This window comes from Podarcis raffonei, chromosome 6 (assembly GCF_027172205.1).
Source record: "Podarcis raffonei isolate rPodRaf1 chromosome 6, rPodRaf1.pri, whole genome shotgun sequence".
Lineage (NCBI taxonomy): Eukaryota > Metazoa > Chordata > Lepidosauria > Squamata > Lacertidae > Podarcis > Podarcis raffonei.
Genome location: NC_070607.1, coordinates 49,851,256 through 49,870,685, shown reverse-complemented (window position 1 = coordinate 49,870,685; position 19,430 = coordinate 49,851,256). Strand labels below are relative to the sequence as shown.

The 19,430-nt window shown below is 41.7% G+C and overlaps 1 protein-coding gene across 12 annotated transcripts in view; it reads left to right on the top strand.

Annotated features, from left to right (window-relative positions):
• Positions 1 to 19,430, top strand: part of ST3GAL3 (ST3 beta-galactoside alpha-2,3-sialyltransferase 3) — a 170,318-nt gene that overhangs the window by 124,908 nt on the left and 25,980 nt on the right. For all 12 annotated transcript variants that reach the window (XM_053392708.1, XM_053392706.1, XM_053392704.1 and 9 more), the window contains one exon: positions 962 to 1,108. In XM_053392708.1, coding sequence (XP_053248683.1) covers positions 962 to 1,108 — 147 coding nt within the window. The remainder of the gene's footprint in view (positions 1 to 961; positions 1,109 to 19,430) is intronic.

The following is a 19,430-nucleotide window of genomic DNA, read 5'->3' as shown; positions in this document are numbered from 1 at the left end:
TGTTTTCTTTCTCTTTTCCTGCCATTTCCACAGCTTTCCAATTATGAAGTATTTCCAAAGAAATCCCCTCGAAGGTACACAATGGAGAGTGGGTGTTAGGAATGTAAAAAGTAGGAGCTAGGCCTATGTGTAAGGGACGCTGATGGCGCTGTAGTCTAAAGCACTGAATCTCTTCGGCTTGCCAATCAGAAGGTCGGTGGTTCGAATCCTCGCGGCAGGATGAACTCCCATTGCTCGGTCCCAGCTCTAGCCAACCTAGCAGTTCGAAAGCACACCAAAAAAAAGTGCAAGTAGATAAATAGGTACCGCTCCAGTGGGAAGGTAAACAGTGTTTCTGTGCGCCGTTCTGGTTTCAGTGTTCTGTTGCGCCAGAAGCAGCTTAGTCATGCTGGCTACATGACCTGGAAAAACTGTCTGTGGACAAACGCCGGCTCCCCCGGCCTGTAAAGCGAGATGAGTGCCGCAACCACAGAGTCGTCTGCAACTGGACTTAACTGTCAGGGGTCCTTTACCTTTACCTTCAGGCCTATGTGTGGGCCAATTTAGTAAGTTCCCCCCAAGACTTTGTAATAGTACTAAACCACAAACAACACCAAACCCCTTCTATTATGCTCACAATTTGTTGCTGTTGTTACTTCCCCTTTCCTGTATGTGTATGTGACAAGACTTATTTGTCTTTGATTGTAAATCAGATGTGACCTAACAAGGATGGCTGAAGTTGGAGTATGGATGGAATGTATCTTAAAAGCCCAGACAAGAATGGCTGGAATGGACCCATCATTCAGGGCTTTTTTGTGTAACCTGCCCATACCTTGGCACCATTCCTTGGTAGATCCTAGAATATGTTCCTAGGATATAATTTCTTTCTACAGAGCTGGCAGGTTCAAATGAAAAACAGGTTTGTGAGATTATAGCATGTCAGTTATCTAACCATTTGCTATGGGCCTTTGCTTTTCTACAGAGTGCCTCTGATGGCTTCTGGAAGTCTGTGGCAACCCATGTTCCAAGAGAGCCACATGAAATCCGTATCCTGAATCCATATTTCATCCAAGAGGCAGCTTTCAGCTTTATTGGCCTTCCTTTCAACAATGGTCTGATGGGCAGAGGGGTAAGTGTGCAGGAAGCTTACCCCCAATATGACACTTTATTTTGTGCTGCTGATAGAAAGCAAAATGTGAATTTAATCCATGATCCGTAGTCCTTTCCCAAAGCCACACTCATCTAATAGAGGTAATTCCTCTGGTCAGAGACTCTGTAACTTTTGTGTTTGTGCAGTGTCTAGCATACTGGTGCTAAATGTTAGATAGAAGCTGTAATAGTAATTATCAGAAAGGTGATTAAAAAATGATAAAAATAGATTTCACAAATGAAGAATGCAAATTGCAACGTTTCACAGAAAACAGGTATGACTGGGTCAGACGTGGTCATATGTGCTATATGTTTTAAATTGCATCAATACACATATGATACTGCTTCATGTTGCTTGAGAGAGTATGTACTTATGTACTTCCCTGGCACATGGGGGAAGTACATTGTTTTCCCTCCTTCAAGATATATAAATCTTGATATATATATCAAGATATATAAATTGAATACGTTGTTGTTATGTGAAATGGAATTCTCTCAAAATGAATGCAGCTGGAAGATGTCAAGATAAGTTCTTACTGGGACCTTTTGGGTCCCCAAAACGGTTTGCCACCAACCCTTACTACACTCCACACAACTCAGTGATTTTCAGGGCCATGGAGCCTGTGCCCTTAATGAAGCAAAGGTATTCATTTGCCAATGACTCCAACTGCTTGTCACAATATCAGCCACTTCCCACTTCCTTTTAAAATTTGTAGCGTCAAGTGACAGGTACTGCCAGTTACCTTAATATACATATTGTGAAATTTGCTGCTATCTGCAAGCAAGTGTAAGTAACTGGAGCAAAATTTACATTTTTGGTGAAAAGTTCTAGCCCATGGGAATATGGTATTCTACTCGTTTTAGTTTTACATTCCATAGCTTGTCTTAAGAGGCCAAGCTAGTCTCATTTGCAGAAAAATACAGTCTGGCCACCTGCTTCTTCTTTGGGGAATATAAACAGGGACGTACAAGCAGGTTTCAAGATTCCAGCCAATTAACAGGGATCTTGCAGCACTGTTTGTGGGCTCATATAATGCTGGAGTGATCATTTTTTTACCTGATGGCACACATCTGCACGTAATGCTACTCTTCTTGCTTGGATGCTATAAGTAAGCTGTTAGGCTTAAGCAGGCATATTTCTTCCTTCAGTTTTCTTTTTTATTTCTTCAGCCAACACCTTTGGCAAACCATGGCTGAATTTCCCTCAAGATTCTGTAGGTACTGGAAGTTTATAGGTCCTTGCTAGGGCATTTTCACATTATTATTGTCAGGGAACTGCCATCGGAGCCAAGAGTGGAGGTAAGGCTCCCCAACGATGCAGGAGAAGGGACCAGCAGGGAGAGAGAGAACACTTCCTTTGGGGAAGGAAATCGGTGTGACACCAGGAAGAAAGGGGAGCAGGGAAGGACTTCGGAGAGATGGCTCCAAGACTCTTCCACAGAGACCAGCGGGGAGAGCCCAGGACCTCCGCTGGCCACGCCCACTCTGCGCAGAATACTTCCACGCAGGGAGGCTAGGCGGAGACTTGGCGTCAAAGAGCTTTTATGTTGGAAGAAGTTCAGGAAACGCCCACTGACGGATTCTGCCAGTGACTGACACAGCCACGGAGAAAGGGCTGTCCAGCCAGGGAAAGGTTTAGCCAGACAACAGTGCCTAGAGCAGCAGCCCCCTTACGCACGAGCAACCCCCAATTCCCTTTACAATTATTAATATTATTATTTTAAATAATGAAATAATATATTTCTGAATATTTGGGGAATCTCCTCAATACGCAGATTTACCACCTTTGTTTGGATGATGGACTTGTTTTGCTTCCATACTGATGGGCATGGAATCACCTAAGTTTTGTATTAGAGGGGATGGTGATATTTTCATTTTATTATGTATTTTATGTTCTCATTTTCATTTTAATATTGTGAACAGCCCTGTGATCTTCAGATGAAAGGCAGTATACAAATTTCAATAGTAAATAAATATAAAAAACAACTCAATTCCATTTTCATCATTCTTACGTCCTTCACTCAGGAATGGACTCCCTTTCACTTTGAGGGATTACAGCAAAAATGTTCCCTTAATTTCTCCAGTATGTTAGCAGTGTGAGTAAGCATAGAGTATAAGGTAATTTGTAGATGGAACAGAGCTGCTGATTAGAGGACACAGAAAAGAATGTTTCATCTATGTCTGAGATACACTTCATCACTATACAGTGGTACCTCGGGTTACATATGCTTCAGGTTACATACGCATCAGGTTACAGACTCCGCTAACCCAGAAATAGTACCTTGGGTTAAGAACTTTGCTTCAGGATGAGAACAGAAATCGTGCTCCGGTGGCGCAGCAACAGCCGGAGGCCCCATTAGCTAAAGTGGTGCTTCAGGTTAAGAACAGTTTCAGGTGAAGAACAGACCTCCGGAACGAATTAAGTACTTAACCCGAGGTACCACTGTACTAGAATTGATAGAATGGGAAACCATGCAGACATTCCTTAAGCCTCTTCAGGTCCTATTTATTTCTGTTACAATATATTCCTGTCATTATATATAGAAAAAGTAAATGATCCTCCCAAGACCCTTCCTCATATGCCTTTTAAATATCTGGGTTTCTTTTGCTGGAAGAGGACAAATTCCCCAGCTAGGTCAGCTCTGTGCTTCAGCATTCTGTCTTCATCATTAGGCTGCATTATCTGATTCAAAGGAATGGGTAAAAGATAAACAATTGTTGCATAGAGCCTGGACAAGTTGCCTGTTAAGAAGATTTTAACACCTTCCCCACAGTATGTTTTTTCTTGTTCCCCCAGCAAGGTAGATAATGTCTTTTGAAAAGCTTCTTGATTAATATTTGGAATGATTTTCGGTTAAACTGTTTTTTTATTGAGTATATACCCAAGTATATTCTCATAGTTGTGTGGTTTTTTTTAATCCTCATAAATTTGTTATCCTACTTTTTTGTACTAGTGACAACCAATCTAAAGGTGACATTGTGCAGAAAAATATTTCCTCATCTCAGTTTTCACTCTTTGCTTCACAGAATGGCCCTTATTCTTTTATCCTATGAGGCAGGCAGGCTAGATATTGCCCCTCTGCATTCCTGTTGGACTTTGTAATTATAGAGATGTTTGTCATCTCCTCTCTAAGGTAAACAATCCCAGCCTTTGCAATTTTCCTGTACAGAAGAATCAGCCCAGACCCGTGAGAGTTCATTCCCCTTCCTTTTCTGGCATACTCCACCCCCACAATACATTTTGAAGGTGTGTTTTTTTCATGAAATGGGAGACTTGGAATGAATACACTTTGCTAGGTGGGATTTCTAAAGGTGTGCCATGGCCTGCTATGAGAGAGCACTAGGCAGTAAGCTTCTTAGAGAGTGAGTGAGTCAGACCACCTAGATGGCGAAGAGTCATGTGATGAAATTCAATCAGTTTATTTATGCAGACAGACATGGAGAAAAAATATCTAGTGATTAGACTCCGAAATCAAGAACATGCAAATTTGGTGTAAGATGCACTTCCAGTCATTAAGAATAATTGCACCCAAAACGACTCAAAGAGAATGATGAGAAAGCCAGGGATACTACTGAGATCGACTATTTTCCTAAACAAATGTAAGTAATCCAGGTGTTTAGTTTCTATGTACATAAGAGATAAAATGAGACATTCAAAGCTCTTTCCCCCTAAAAATTAACCTTCAGAAGTGGGAAAATAGTCAGAACTGAACATCAGGAAGACATCTTGCATTATTTCATTTTCATTTTCAATTAGGCTGGATTTTAACACACAGCAAAGCAACTTATTATTTACAGATATGCTGAAAATATGATTGCAGAATGCATAGTAGAATACTTTAATTGTGTATTTTCTGATGGTCATTTTTATATTTGTGTTCTGCATACTGACTATAAACATATATGAAATCTATTAAAACCAGCCCTTTCATTAAAAGCCCCAAAGCCTGTTGGAACAAGAAAGTCTTCACCAGCCAGCACAAGGACAACAAAGAAGGAGACAGTCTAGCTTCTCTAGGGAAGGAGTGATTGCAATTTAACTTCTCAAATATGCTCTGCCCCTAGTAGCATGTATATTCTTGTACCAGAACAACCGGCTGATTGTCAGGAGAAGTGGGGCTTCAAAGCATTACACAGGTTGAAAATGGGTCTCCTGATGTATTAGTAACATCAGTTGATTGACAGTTGATCTTCTGGTGGGGGAGATGTCCTGCTTCTTCTGGGGTAGTTTGCACTCAGCTTTCACCTGTGGCTCCTAGATGCTGTCAGCATGTGACAGCAGCCACACCTCTGGAAACAGCTTTGACTGGCTGGCTAAACCAGGTGAAGGTAGCTGATAGGTCTCAAACTCTCAGTGAGTTAGGGTCTTTCCCTACATGTGAAGACAGGCTCTGGCGGATTGAGTGGGTCCAGTGGTCAAGAGGGTGATTTCATTCATGACAGAAAGGCTTTGGGAGTGATCCCTGTGGAGAAATCTTCAGGAAAAGAAAAGGCTAAGGAATAAACCTGACACAAATCCTGAGTGGAGTCCCTAAGATGGTTGGATGGTGTCTTGTATACCTCCTTCCGGCAACTCTTGCAGCCATGCTGGTGCCAAATGTATTGCTCTGAATTCCTTTAGACCACAAAAGGAAGGCCAAGAGTGGGGTCTTGTCATCTGGGCAGCCCAGGATCTCCATATACATTGCCCAGGCTTGCACTCCCAGGAAGTCACTATGCAGTTTGACTTCACCCCATGAGGCAAATTCCATTGTCTCTTGAGACAGGCACTGCTGTGAGAAGATTTTCTATTTTAAGCAAGGATTTCCCTTATCCAAATTATGCATGTATGCATTCTGAGAATCCATTTCCCCCTACTTTCATTCTTATCAACAAAACAGCTTCTGATGAGGGGTTTTGATGTGTATGGTGGGTGACAAACATTTTTTTGCTAGCCTCTTTTTGCTCAGTTTATTTTTATTTTGAAAAACATTATCTTAAATACACATACAATTAAATTTCTTTGGAATGTAGAAAAGAGACTGCAGAAATGAACATGCTCTGAATTGAGCTTTCTGAGGTTTTGATAGCTTGTGTTACAATATCAAATTGGTAAAATCAACCAAGGAGGGCTTTAATTAGAACCTGATGTTTAACTTTATGAAAGTATGCTTGGGCATTTTTTAAAAAAATCTAGTTTATGAGACTTTAAGGAAAACAGATTTTTGCCAATGGCCTCTATCAGATGAAGTAAACGGTAAACTATTTGGTCAGATGCTTTGAACAAAAGCAAAATTAGCTATGCAGGTGTAGGACCGTAGAAAGTTAGGATCTTGTGCTACACATAGGGACAATTACAATCCCATCTGAGAACTTGTTTGCATCCACTTGGGACCTCCATGTACTCATGAGTTATACTTTAGTGCACAGCTGGAATGTATGAAGCAACCCCAGGGAAAAGGAGGTTGGCTATGAAACAGGGTTTCTCACAAAAGCATTGTACCTTTCTTTGTATAGACTGTGACACCTATGAGCTGCTTGTTACTATATTACTTTAGAGCAGATGCAGTGGGAATAGGAGTGATTTGCAGCACCATCCTACCAAATGGATGCCAAGGGTAAATCTTTGCCATAAAGACACTGCAGAGTCCTCTTCATGTAATGTGCAGCTTGCTCTTTAATCTTTGTGGTATCTTAAGAGTCAGTTAACCAAACCTCCTCTTTTTGTCAAGAACTTAATTGAAAAAGGTACTGGGGAATTAATGAAAGATAATATGGAATGAAAGTCCTCTCACAAAGTGCCTATCTTGAGCATGTCCAGAATTGTACAAAAAGGCACCAGCAAAGCATAAGGTCAGGCAGAGGCTTGAGTTAGATCATCTCCTTAATAACTAGGGCCAATCTGAAATCCTTATAAAGGGCCATAATATTCCATACCTCTTTCCAAGCTTAAATAAACTTCAGGGCGCTGCTAGCACACCACATATGGTAACAATGTGCTGCCAATTAACTTTGTAATTTTAGGGGGGTTTTCAACAGGGTTGAGAAGGCTGAGTGAAATGGTTCAAGGCTGATCTCAAAGTGTTTCTTCCAGGATTTAATAAATGGTTAAATGCAGGAACATTCTCCACTTTGAGACTATAATTTGTGCCAGATGAATCTGGAGAATACTGTGAGGTACAATAGTGCATAGACAGCAAAGATGGCTGAAAGATTCATTCAGTTGTGTGAGACTTGCTTTCTAGGCAGAATTGGATAGGGTGTGTGGAAAGTGGGGAAGCTTCAGTGTGTTGTAGGCTTTTTAGTGATATCTGTCTCTGGATTGAGAAGTGGGTAAGCCAAGCTTTCAGCCGAAGACCATCAAATCTTTCTCCTTCCCTTAACACTGTCAGCATTATTTGGGGGCATAAAAGAAACTTTTGGTGCAGGACTTTAAGGTAGGGTATTGGCAGCATGTCACCCCACTGCTCAAACTGCACTGGCTTCCATGTTGTCTTTTGGGCCCAGTTCAGAGTGCTGGTTTGGACCTTTAAAGCCCCATACCAGTTAGGACCAGGATATCTGAGGGATAACTGTCTGAATCACCATGCTCATTAAGGTCATCCATAGAGATCCACTTGTTGGTTCAAATACATGTTTTGAAACAAGGAAGAGACTTTATCTGCTACCACTCCCATACTCTGGAGGTTTGTTTTGCCCCCTGTTTGTATGCCTTCCACTAGAGCAGTGGTTTCCAGTTAGCTAAGTACTGCAGACCCCCTGCTTTTCAAAAGCCAAGCCATGAACCCCCTACTTTTGAAAATGTTATCTATGTGGTAGTTCTTATTATGTGCATAGTGCCAGCATAACCCTCCAACATGTCCCAGCACAAAACCAGGACAGGCGTCTTCCAGCTTATAATTATTTCAGGTAAATAACTAAAGACCACTACTTCTAATTAGCATTCAGGGTGCATCCTTATTAATCATTTTTTGTAGCAGATTGATTACGCAGAGTAATTCACACTCTTATCTTTTCTGTCCTTGCCACTATCATTCCAGTTATACAGAATGGAAACTAATGTTAGTAGAGATAGTATCTAGCTCTCTGTGTGGTCTTGGGTAATTCATGAGCTAGGCTTTAGTTGTCCTTTCAGCCAGTTTGTTGCTCTAGTGAGAAATGACATCCATAGGAGTGACTGAATTCAGCTGATACATATTGATGCTGTGCTCATGACCTGGCTTGTTTATCTGCTGTAAATGTGTGTTGCATTTGTATCTGTTCAGCATGATCTTAAGCCACAGAATGCACTTTTCTGCAGTTATTTGGTCAAACTGGACGTTGCATACAAGAGCATGTACAGTGGTACCTCGGGTTACAGACACTTCAGGTTACAGACACTTCAGGTTACAGACTCTGCTAACCCAGAAATAGTACCTCAGGTTAAGAACTTTGCTTCAGGATGAGAACAGAAATCGTGTGGTGGCGGCAGGAAGCCCCATTAGCTAAAGTGGTACCTCGGGTTAAGAACAGTTTTAGGTTAAGAATGGACCTCCAGAATGAATTAAGTTCTTAACCCGAGGTACTACTGTATACAGGACCCAGCCAGGGGTGTATGTTAGTCTGTCTGTTTAATGAAAAGCAATCTTGAGGGGCTGTACTTTTCCATGAAATAGCTGAGACTGTGTGAATGCACACTTTAACTCTTTCCTTGCTGGCCATATTCCTGCTCAAAATCACCCTTCCTAAACTGCCTTTTTCTGTGATTTGGATTATATTTGCCGTTATAAAAATGTATTTTTATGTAATGTGTCATATGCCCCTTATTCTGCATGATACCTCAAGTATATGTTGAACAAAAGATTTCTAATTTTTTCCCCTTTACAAAGGATATTGATTTGAGCCTCAAAAGCTGGAAGAAATGCTAGATCTTTGACTTTCTCCATTCTCTTCACTGTTAATTTATCAAATTTGTTGTAAGATACCCTCCCAATGGAGACAATGCCTGAAGCTGCCCAGAGTGGCTGAGGCAACCCAATCGGATGGGTGGGGAATGATGATGATGATGATGATAGCAGCAGCAAAGGAGACGCAGATTTCTGATATATGCTCCCATCTTCTTTTTCTTCTCCACACGCAGGCTACATTATCTTCATCTAATCGAAAAATGAAATCTATACTCACACTCTATTGGGATTGTAGTGGGAGTTACTCTGGCACTATACCAGTGCAACAGCCACCAAATCCAATATATTCTCGGCCCTGAAAAGGGGCGGGGGGGGGGGGGATAAACAACTAGAAAATATAAAAAACCTCATAAAAATAGAAGACATGACCATAGAGTCTCAGTAGACTCTACAAGTGCCCCATCAATCAGGATCTGTGGTGCTGCCACCCACATGCTACCCGCACATGGAGAGAGCCAATTAATTTATGATGATGGGGACACACGCTCCATAGCACCTCCCCTCCATCAGCCCCCATCACATAGCCTGCAATGATCCCACTTTTTCCAGTCCTACATGCAGAAGTTTTAATCCACTTCTGCTACTCACACCCAGCATTTGTAGCACAATGTACAAAAGGGGAAGACGAGCCCTCAAATTACAGCTCCAACAGTTTCCTGTGTAGGACACCCGTACAGAGCACACACAGCCATCTTTGGACAAGGGCCAAAGCAGCAGTGAGATTCTAATAGCTACCCGTCCCAAAGAAGCAGTCTGTAAGAAGTGGCTTCCTGACTTTGACCAGGGGCATGTTTGCAGATGAATCCAGGGTTATTGGAAGAAGCTAAGTACTACTTATTTTGATGGTCAATGTGGCTGGATGTCAGATAACTTGCTTCTTATCTACAAACATCCATAAAGCAGGTTTAGTTTCCTTCGATGATGGGGTGGCCAAAGGCAAGCCAGCTTTGAATGGCAAAGGGCACAGGCAGTGACTGTTGGAAAGCATCACAAGACAGTTGTCCACCACAGTTAAGAGGCCACAAGGGATCTGTGACTAATCAGAACTCACAACCGGATGACTGAGGTGTCCCTCATAAGGAAAAGAAGAATGCATTTTTAGACTTAATCCAATTACTGGTGGAAGATGTTTGCTGTAGGAAGCCTTTTTCCCCCTTTCTTGAAATTAATTAATTAATTAATTAATAGTTGAATATAGGTATTGGAGTATATGCTTGTGTCAGATATGGCAAAGGTTCTGGTAATTAATTAGACTTGCGCTTCTGTTGCAGATTATGCAAATACTCATTCACATTCTTGGCTACTGCTGTGGGAGTAAGATTGTTTTCCTCTGGTATGTTTGTAGTATCACCACACACATTGCTCAGAGCAAAACCAAACTAGGCACACAGTTCTGGTCATATGTAGTGTTCCAGATAAATGGAATTTCTCAATAATGATACACCCATGCAGCAGCATTCTTTTCTCTTGTGCACCTTTGAAATGCCTGTCCCCTTAAAGTCCAAGGAACACTTTACTAAATGAGCAGTGGGTGGAGGAGCACTGCACCCGAGGCCATCAAACTTACTGCCATTCCACCATTCCACTAGTACAGAGGTTTTCAACCTTTTTGAGTCCACAACTCCCTTAACCTATTACATTCTTTCTGGGGCACCCCTGTTATGTCACCTCTTGCCTGCAGAGCCGGCAGCCTATCCCCCTTTCTTGAACAACACTCTCGTTGGGAGTCCTCCAGGCAGCTGCTGCTGCTGCCCCCCCCCCCCCGGTCTCTGAGCTGACCCCCTGTCCCCAAAGAGAGATGCCTCCTCACTCTGCCCCACAGGGGCCTGGGACTTGTCTGTTCATTCGCAACAGCAAGGGCTGGCAGACTGGTTGGCTGGGGTACCTTGCCCACTTGCTTGCTTGCCGACAGGCCGCTTCAGCTCCTGGCAGCCAACACCTTCTGACCAGCCCCAGAGGACCATTCGCCTGTGAAGCTTGTAGCCAGGGCTGCTGCAACAAACAGCTGTGCAAGCCTTTGGGAGGCAGAGAAATAAGAGGGCATCAGAGGAAGGAGGGAAGGAAAGAGGGACAGAGGCCAGCGTTGTCTGTGGCACCCCAGGGTGCCACGGCACACTGGTTGAAAACCACTGCACTAGTAGGATCTGAAGCCAGATCCTACTAGGGTGGGGAAAAGGATTCCTTACCAATCACTCTAGCAACAATGCTTGCAGCAGTGCCAGAGCCCTTTCTGAACTGTATCTGGGATGAAGGAGATCCTGAAAAGGGGAAGGCAAATGTGTGGGGCAGTCTGAAACTATCTTGTACCTTGGACACTGGTTAAATAGACAGCAGGGTAGCATGTGCAACGTCTCTTATGGCACAAAACCAAGTTTGGAAGACTTACTATTTGTCATGGAACTTGAAAGGATACAGAAGCCTGCCTGGAATGGTTAGTTCAACAACCCCACAGAGGAACAGCGGGGAACATCCTGGTCATTGCTGCTGATCATGGGGTGGGCCTCTCTCACGATCAGCATGGAATGGAGTGTGGGATATATTCTAAATCTGGGAGAGAGCAGCCTGCAGAGAGCAAAGGAAGTAGCAGAACAGAAATAAAAAGCAATAATTAGGAGCAGGCGCACATAGTCCCTGGACCTAGATGCAAGTAAGATTTTTTTAAGGTTAGAGAGGAGACGGAGGTGTCACATGGGTGCTTAGTTAGTACTCATGCATCAGCCTCCCCATCACCCCCTGAGTATACTTCCACATTCCCTATGGAGTTTGCAGGGGAACTCTAACATTTGCAGGCACAGCTTGCATACAGGCTGTGATACTGCAAGTTATAAGTTCTCACAAGTGTTTGGCCAGTAGCAGCAATGGTTAGATCAGAGTGCCTCGCCCTTGCCAACAGAGAGTTTACTTGATATGGGAGGCACTGCTCTCTGCTGTTGGGATGGAACAGTGCTAGTGCAATACAGTTGAGAAAAAAATGCAGTAAAGGGGTGCGAGACATATAAAATTGCTGCAGCAGTTATACATTATTATAATATGTGATCCTTCTTGTTAGCTATACAGGGTACTCTGTCCTGCCCCTCCCCCCATTGGAGTGGAATGGGAATTGCTGTTGAACATTTGTGTCTGGAGTCTCAAAGTGTAGTATCAGGGAAATATTAGTAATGTGTGTTGTGAGGTCAGGCTATTTTCTCTCTGTTTCCCATCACCAAAGTTCCCCTGTGAGTTGTAGTCCCATAGCACAGACCCTTGGAGTTGTGATCTTTCACTGTGGGGTTTATATACTGTTTCAGTGTGCTGTGATTCGGTTCTAAGTTACACCATGTCCTGTTCCTTGTTGTGGCTAGGCAGTTGTCAATGCAGGGCTGTTTCTTTTATTTTCCTCCCTCCCATTGAAGTCAATAGAAGGGAACTTTGCTCCAGGTCTGGGGCTGGTGCAAAGGTGTGCCATTAGTGAGGTGTGTTTCTGTGGATTAAAGAGGTATAGCATTCTCGTCCCATGTACTGCCCATAACCCACCCATGAGTCCATCCAGTTTCAACTGGGGTGTCTTCACTGCCATAATAGCACTGCCAGCAGTATGTACCACTGATATATCAGATGACTTTCACCAGATTATCCACTACTGGCTCAGTTTTATGTGAAGCGGCAACCATCAATTGCTCCAGACTTCTTGTCCAGTCTTTCCCTGACCTATAAGATCAGACCCTGTCTTCGTTTGCCTGACTCTCCTGAATTCTTCTGTTCATGTGCTTGTATTGCTGTTTTACCGGTTTTCTGATGTATTTTTGTTTTAATTACACTCTTTGTTGTTTTTAGGCTGTACTCCACTTAGAGGTTTTTAAAAATTAAAGTGCTTTATACACGCATAAATAAATAAATAAATAAATAAATAAATAAATAAATAAATAAAATAAAATCAATCATGGCAGTGGCATATTTGTTGTTCTTCTGGTATAGTGGAACATCTTTCAAATCCTGCAGTCCCTCAACCAATGAATAGGTACAGTTGTGCCTTCATGCCAGTGAGTAACAGGCCTATGGGAAGGGTTGGTATCTCCACTTCTTGCAGTGGTGCCAGTTTGCCATGGAGCTTAAAATAGTTTACTTTACATTTTAAACTCAAAGCATGTAATTTAAAATCTCTAGAATCCTACCTTTCATTTTGAAAAAATGTGTGTAGCTTAAAGACATTCTATTATAATATACCGTATTTTTTGCACCATAACACTCACTTTTTTCCTCCTAGAAAGTAAGGGGAAATGTCTGTGCGTGTTATGGAGCGAATGTCTGCGGGTGGTGGTGGGGATCTGCTGCAGTCGTGAGCAGAGGATCCATGGTTCCCCTTCCTTCCCTCCTCCGTGGTTACAAAGCATGGATCCACATGGATCCTCAGGATTTTTGCATTGGGCTACTCCAAACTCACTGTCAGATCACATGTCTGTGGCCACAGCATGAACCACAAAAATCATATATCCACTATTTCGTTTAGAATATTTTTTTTCTTGTTTTCCTCCTCTAAAAACTACGTGCGTGTTATGGTCTGGTGCGTGTTATCGAGCGAAAAGTACGGTAAATATAAACTGCAGAATAGGCTTTTGGGCCACATAAAATTCTACTTCATTTTCCATCTCCTTATGAAAGGTAGCTAGCTGCCTTATACCAGGACAGATTATTAGTGCATCTAGTTTGGCTCTAAGTGCTCTGTGTGCCTGTTCAAAATCATCAGGAGATTATGAGGGCTGGAAGCAGTGATTTCAGCTATGAGGCAATGAAGTGTGCAGGATCATTCCCTTCCTTCCACTCCCTCATCAAAAAAAGAGTGTAAATTAATGCTCCTATTTAAGTTTTATGCATCTTCAAGCTTGTTGCTTTTATCTATATTTTCTTTTTCCAGTTCTTTTATCTGTTTGTCATGGATTTGGCTTAATTCTTCTGCTGCTATAGTTGTTTTTGTTAGAATCAAGCCTTGTGTTATGTTCTGTTAGTTTCATTTCCATGTCCTCATGACCACTGCTCCTTGTGCATTTTTCTAATCTATGGGTTGTGCCGAAGAAGATTCCAGCAAAACAGTCAGATTATCCGGGATCACTGTCCTACGTTGTTATTCATTTACTACCTCGGCACCATGAACGCCTAAAAAGTTTTACCGCTTAGCCCACAGGATAGCTTCTATTACTTCGTTTCGACCATAGACTTATTATACTTCTATGGACTTTCAAAGATTGACAGATGTCTGTCTATTTGTTTTCAAATATATTAGAGAATTTACAAGTGTACACATTTTGTTTTTGTTGTACTAAATCATGTATATTGTGCAATAAGAACTACAGTGCTATCTAGTATTCTGGTCCTTGTGTTGCTTGTGTTGTTTGTTGTGTTAAGTTTGCAACACTGGGGCTTGTTGTTCTGTATTGGTGATGCTTTCTAACTTGACTATAAATTACTTGTAGTCAAGGTGAGCACAGATACGGTCAAGTTTGATGATGATACCAAATTGTTCAGGTTGATAAAAACAAAAAGTAATTGCAAGGAACTCCAAAAGGATCTTTCCAAATTAAGTGAATGAGTGATATGTGATTCAGTGTAAGCAAATGTGAAGTGATGAATATTGGGGCAAGAAATCCTAATTTCATGTACATGCCAGTGGGGTCTGAACTGATGGTGAGTGACAAGGAATGAGACCTCAGGGTTATGATGGATATTGATTACAGTGTTGACCCAGTGTGCAGCAGCTCTGTAAAAGGCAAATTCCATCTTGAGGGTCATTAGGAAAAGGATTGAAAATAAAACTGCCAATAGGATAGTGCTGTTTTTCAGTTATACAGTGTGACTGTACTTGGAATACTATGCGTACTTCTGGTTGCAGCACCTCAGAAAGCCTATTGTAGAGCTGGAAAAGGTGAAGAAAGGGGCAAGGAAAATGATTAAGGAGCTGGAGCAACTCCCCTATGAAGAAAGGTTACAACATTTGGTGGTTTTTAGTTGGGGGGGGGAGAAGCAAGTAAGTGGAAACATGAAAAAAGGTGTATAGAAGTATCCATTGTGAGAAGAAAGTGGATAGAGAGGCTTTTCCCACCTGTCTAATGTCCAGTGGAGCTGACTCCAGGGCAGACAAAAGGAAGTGCTTCTTCACACAGCACATAATCTATTAAATGTATTTCCACTCGATTTAGTGATGGCCACCAACTTGGATGGCTTTAAAAGGGAATTAGGCAAATTAATGGAGAATAGGGCTATCAATGACTACAACCATCATGGTTTTGCATCTAGCATCAGAGGCAGTATGCCTCTGAATACCAGTTTCTGGGAATCATCAATAGAAAGAGTGCTATTGCACTTAGATCCTGCTTGCAGGCTTCCCATAGACAAACAGGGTGCCTTTAATCTGATCCAGCAGGGCTCTTCTAATGCTCTTAGCCATTAAAACGGGTAGCAAACATGGTGCCCTCTGGATGCTGCTGACTTACAACTCCCACCATTCACATTTATCTGTTAATGTATTTCTTGGTTACTTACTGCTATTACAATTGTCACATTTTAGTACTCGCCCTTCACCCTAAGGCCCCAGAGTGAGTTACATTTATTAAAACATAATATTACACAATATTTAAAACAGTACAGAAGAACTTAGATACAAAAATAAGGTGGGTCCTAAAAATACAAACCTCAGGTGTCAAAAGCCCAGGGTTAAGATAATAGTAGTGTCAGCAGTAATAAAAATGAAGTACTTGACTGATTTTCAAAAGGGAAATGAATTAATTGGTGACAATAAATTGGAAAATTCATTTAGAATTGGTAAAATTTATTTACAGGTGGGAGACAGAAAGAGGGGATCTTGATACACAGCCTGAGGGCGACAGTAGCTGTCTCCAAGCTCCTTGCTACTCTGGAAATGATATGGCTGGTTGCCACTACCCCTTCACTCAAGCCACAAGGGCTCAGCTTGCTCTCTGCTCTGCATGGCCCATTGATGTCAATGTACTGTTCTTTACCATCCTTTCACAGGGAGTCAAGCAGGTCACCACACCCCATTCTTGTTCCTTCTTTCCCTCTTCTCTCTGTTCCTTGTTTTCCTTCACCCCCCAGCCATCCAGATTGCAATGTGGAATGATAGCAGGGTGATAGGGGGCATCATTCAGAGCTTCCCATGGCCACCAGTGTGTGTGTTTCTTAATGTTTTTTACCACCATTGATTGGGAGGAAAATCACACTCTCTTCATTCTAGTGGAAGGATGTAATTTTCCCACATTGCTGAAGAGTGGGTCAGAGAAACCTGTCTGCTCTAATGCTCTGTCATTACAGCCAAGAAGGCACAATTTTCCTCCCCATTGGCAGTGGCAACACAATTAAGAAACACGGTTGTCAATATCCTCACTGAGGAGCTGATCAGAATTCAAGTGCTAACAACAATTTTTTTATTTGGCCAAAACCAATTAATGTGGGTTACAGGAGCTTCATGGGGTCATTTTATGACCTAGGATAGATTTACCCCATTGTCTAAAGTTTTTTGTACTGTCTGATGAGTATCAGTTATTTATGCCTGGCCTCTTCCTCTTGTTTCAAATGTGCAGGGCAGCATTGGTGACTCCCCCACCGTGCACAGAAGCCAATAAAACTTTATTCTCACTTGGATGCCAGTAGACTTTATGAGTTATATGAGGAACCTCCTTGTAAGGTGGACATCAAAATCATCAGACTATTTAGAAATCATGAAGCCTAATTGCATCAAGTTCTTCATTTGCATTATCATTTGTAAATCATTTGTGTATAGAGCATTCACAGTTTCTTGACTTTTCATTTTTGTTTGACAAATCTTAAAATAGAAATTGATACTATTCACCATTTCATTAAGACCTGAAGATAATGCATGATTGATCTCCACCCTCTTTGGAAACATATTCTGTGATTGTTTGTTTCATTCTATTGTCATGGCAATGGCTGGGAGTTGTATTTTGGGCCTCTGAATTTTTCTCCCTCAAGGCACCTCAACCTTGCCTAGAGAAACTGCATACTACAGATTTAGTGTTATGTTTCAAGTCATGGATTTATATCTCTGTCATGTTCTGACATCCCTCACACCCTTGGGGATTAACCTCTGAGGTCAGGGAGACTGTGAGATTCACAGAATCATCACTTCTCAGCTGTTTTGTAGTTTAGGCATAATGGTATACAGCCCATGATGGGCACTTTGGCGTTGGGAGGCAGTCTAGCAGGATCCATATTGGCCAGCAGTGGTGGAAGTTGCACCAGTAATTCCTGCTGGTTTTAGGCCTGCTGCTGCCAGTATAAGCCAACAGGCTTTGAGTAAAGAAGTGCTTCTGCTTTAAATCGGTAGAACTGTTATCCCGTGCAGTCTACTTTGTTCATGTGGTTACCAGACTCTTTCTCAGAACAGAACTGTACTATTCTCTTCCATTCACCTTCCAGTTCCCTCCTCTAGGGTTTCAATTCTGCTGCACTTAACAGAGAGGCGGCATGATTGAAAGATTGCAGCAGCATGGGGGTGAGGATTGTAGTATTCTGCCAAAGTGTTTGTATAGATATTTTGCGTATGCTCCAATGTATGGAAATCCTGTTTTCTTCAGATCTTCTCTATATGGCTCCATATATTTATGGAGTAAGGGTGAATTTCAACAGTTCTTCTTGAAAGTCTTGTTTTAACTTGTACTGAGCCATTAAATCTATCAACTATATATAGTTATCAACTCAGACTGAACCCCAACTCCACCCCACATATTCCCCTAGTGACACTCCACGGTCTAGCATCACTTCAAATGTAAGTGAAAATTTGGCGGACGCATTGAGCTTGGATCACAAATTAACTTTGTGGGATCTTTCCGTTCTTAGGAAAAGGGTTGTCTCTCATTACAAACATATTTAGTAGAAACTCATATGCAGAAAGAGAACAGATGTCCTGGACTACTATTTGTGTGAGGTCACTTCATGCATATTTTTTTTAAAAGGTATCCATATTATTTTAAACAACTTTTACATGCCTATGTTTTAACTGTGATCTACTGAACATGGTAGAGCGCATTTGTAGTAATAAACTGTTGAGTTTGTACAATTGCACTCTGCTTCAGTTAGGTAACAAGGCAGTCAAGCAAACACACTAGCACTTGCTTTGTTTACAAATAATTCCAACTTTGTGAATTTTGGACAACACAGTATGTACTATTTATGAACAGAACAGTTCCTTGCGGATGCTAGATTAATGAATTGTGGTTAGTCATTAAATTGTTATTGACAATTAAACAACTATCCAGGCTGCACAAACAGTTTTTAATGTAATATTCTGCTAGTGAAATTTGAGGCATCATCATGTCACACTCTGCCTAATATCCTCACACATCTATATTATTTTAATGTAATTTATTATTTTAATAAGAAAACCACCTTGAGGTCCATTCGAGGGCTGAAAGTCAGGGCATAAATTTTCTAAAATAAAATATACAATAATTTAAAATATATGTCCTTTCATTTGAAGGAGGATGTCAAATGAAGCATTTAAAAGCAGTTTGAAATGCATAACCCATAAAACACCTTTCAAAGGACTCTGGAAGACCTGACAACCAGCTGTTGCCTTGTGAAGCCTATAGCAAAGTCTTCACCAGTCCGATCTTGTGGAACACTTTACAAGGGGCCTTGCTGATAGTCAGGTTTTTTGAAGCCCTTTGCCAAAGGGCCTTGCATGTGCCACCAAGCAGCTGATTGGCACTTTATGTGATATATGATATCAGGTGTGGGACAGATGAGTGTGACTTGACCAAAATGTCCAAGCAGGTGAAATAGAGGAAGGCCTGGTGGGCCTAATTAAGCCTGGTGGTCAGAGGTTCCACACTCCTGCATTAAAGGATGTACAATTTCAAATATAGGTGCATCTCTTACAAAGTTATTTTAATTGTATTTAGCAGCTTCAGAATGACTGGTAAAAATCCAGACGTATGGTTACAGCATATGAGCAGTTCTCTACTTGCCAGAGAATTTATAAAATGTTGCTTGATACCCATGCCAATAGATTTAATATTATTTCTACTCCAGTTTCATCTGTGGGGTACAACCCCAACATGATTAGGGGTTAAGATATCAAAATTGCAGATATTTTTACACTAGTCACAAATGTGCTGTTTAGTTCTCTGGTTCTCCAAACCAGCATTGATTTTTGCCTTTTCTGCATTATACTTCATGACTGGACCATGTGCCAATTGGTCAGCCTTTGTGATGCTTTGTTGAACAGGAGGATTTCCCCCACAGGCACTGCAGTCACTCATGTTCTCAATTAAAATAGTGTCTGTATAATGAGGAACACTCCGTTCTGTTATCAGCACAGCTTATTTACCCATCATTCAGCTGTGCTGAGAGCAGCTCTGGTCTGATGGC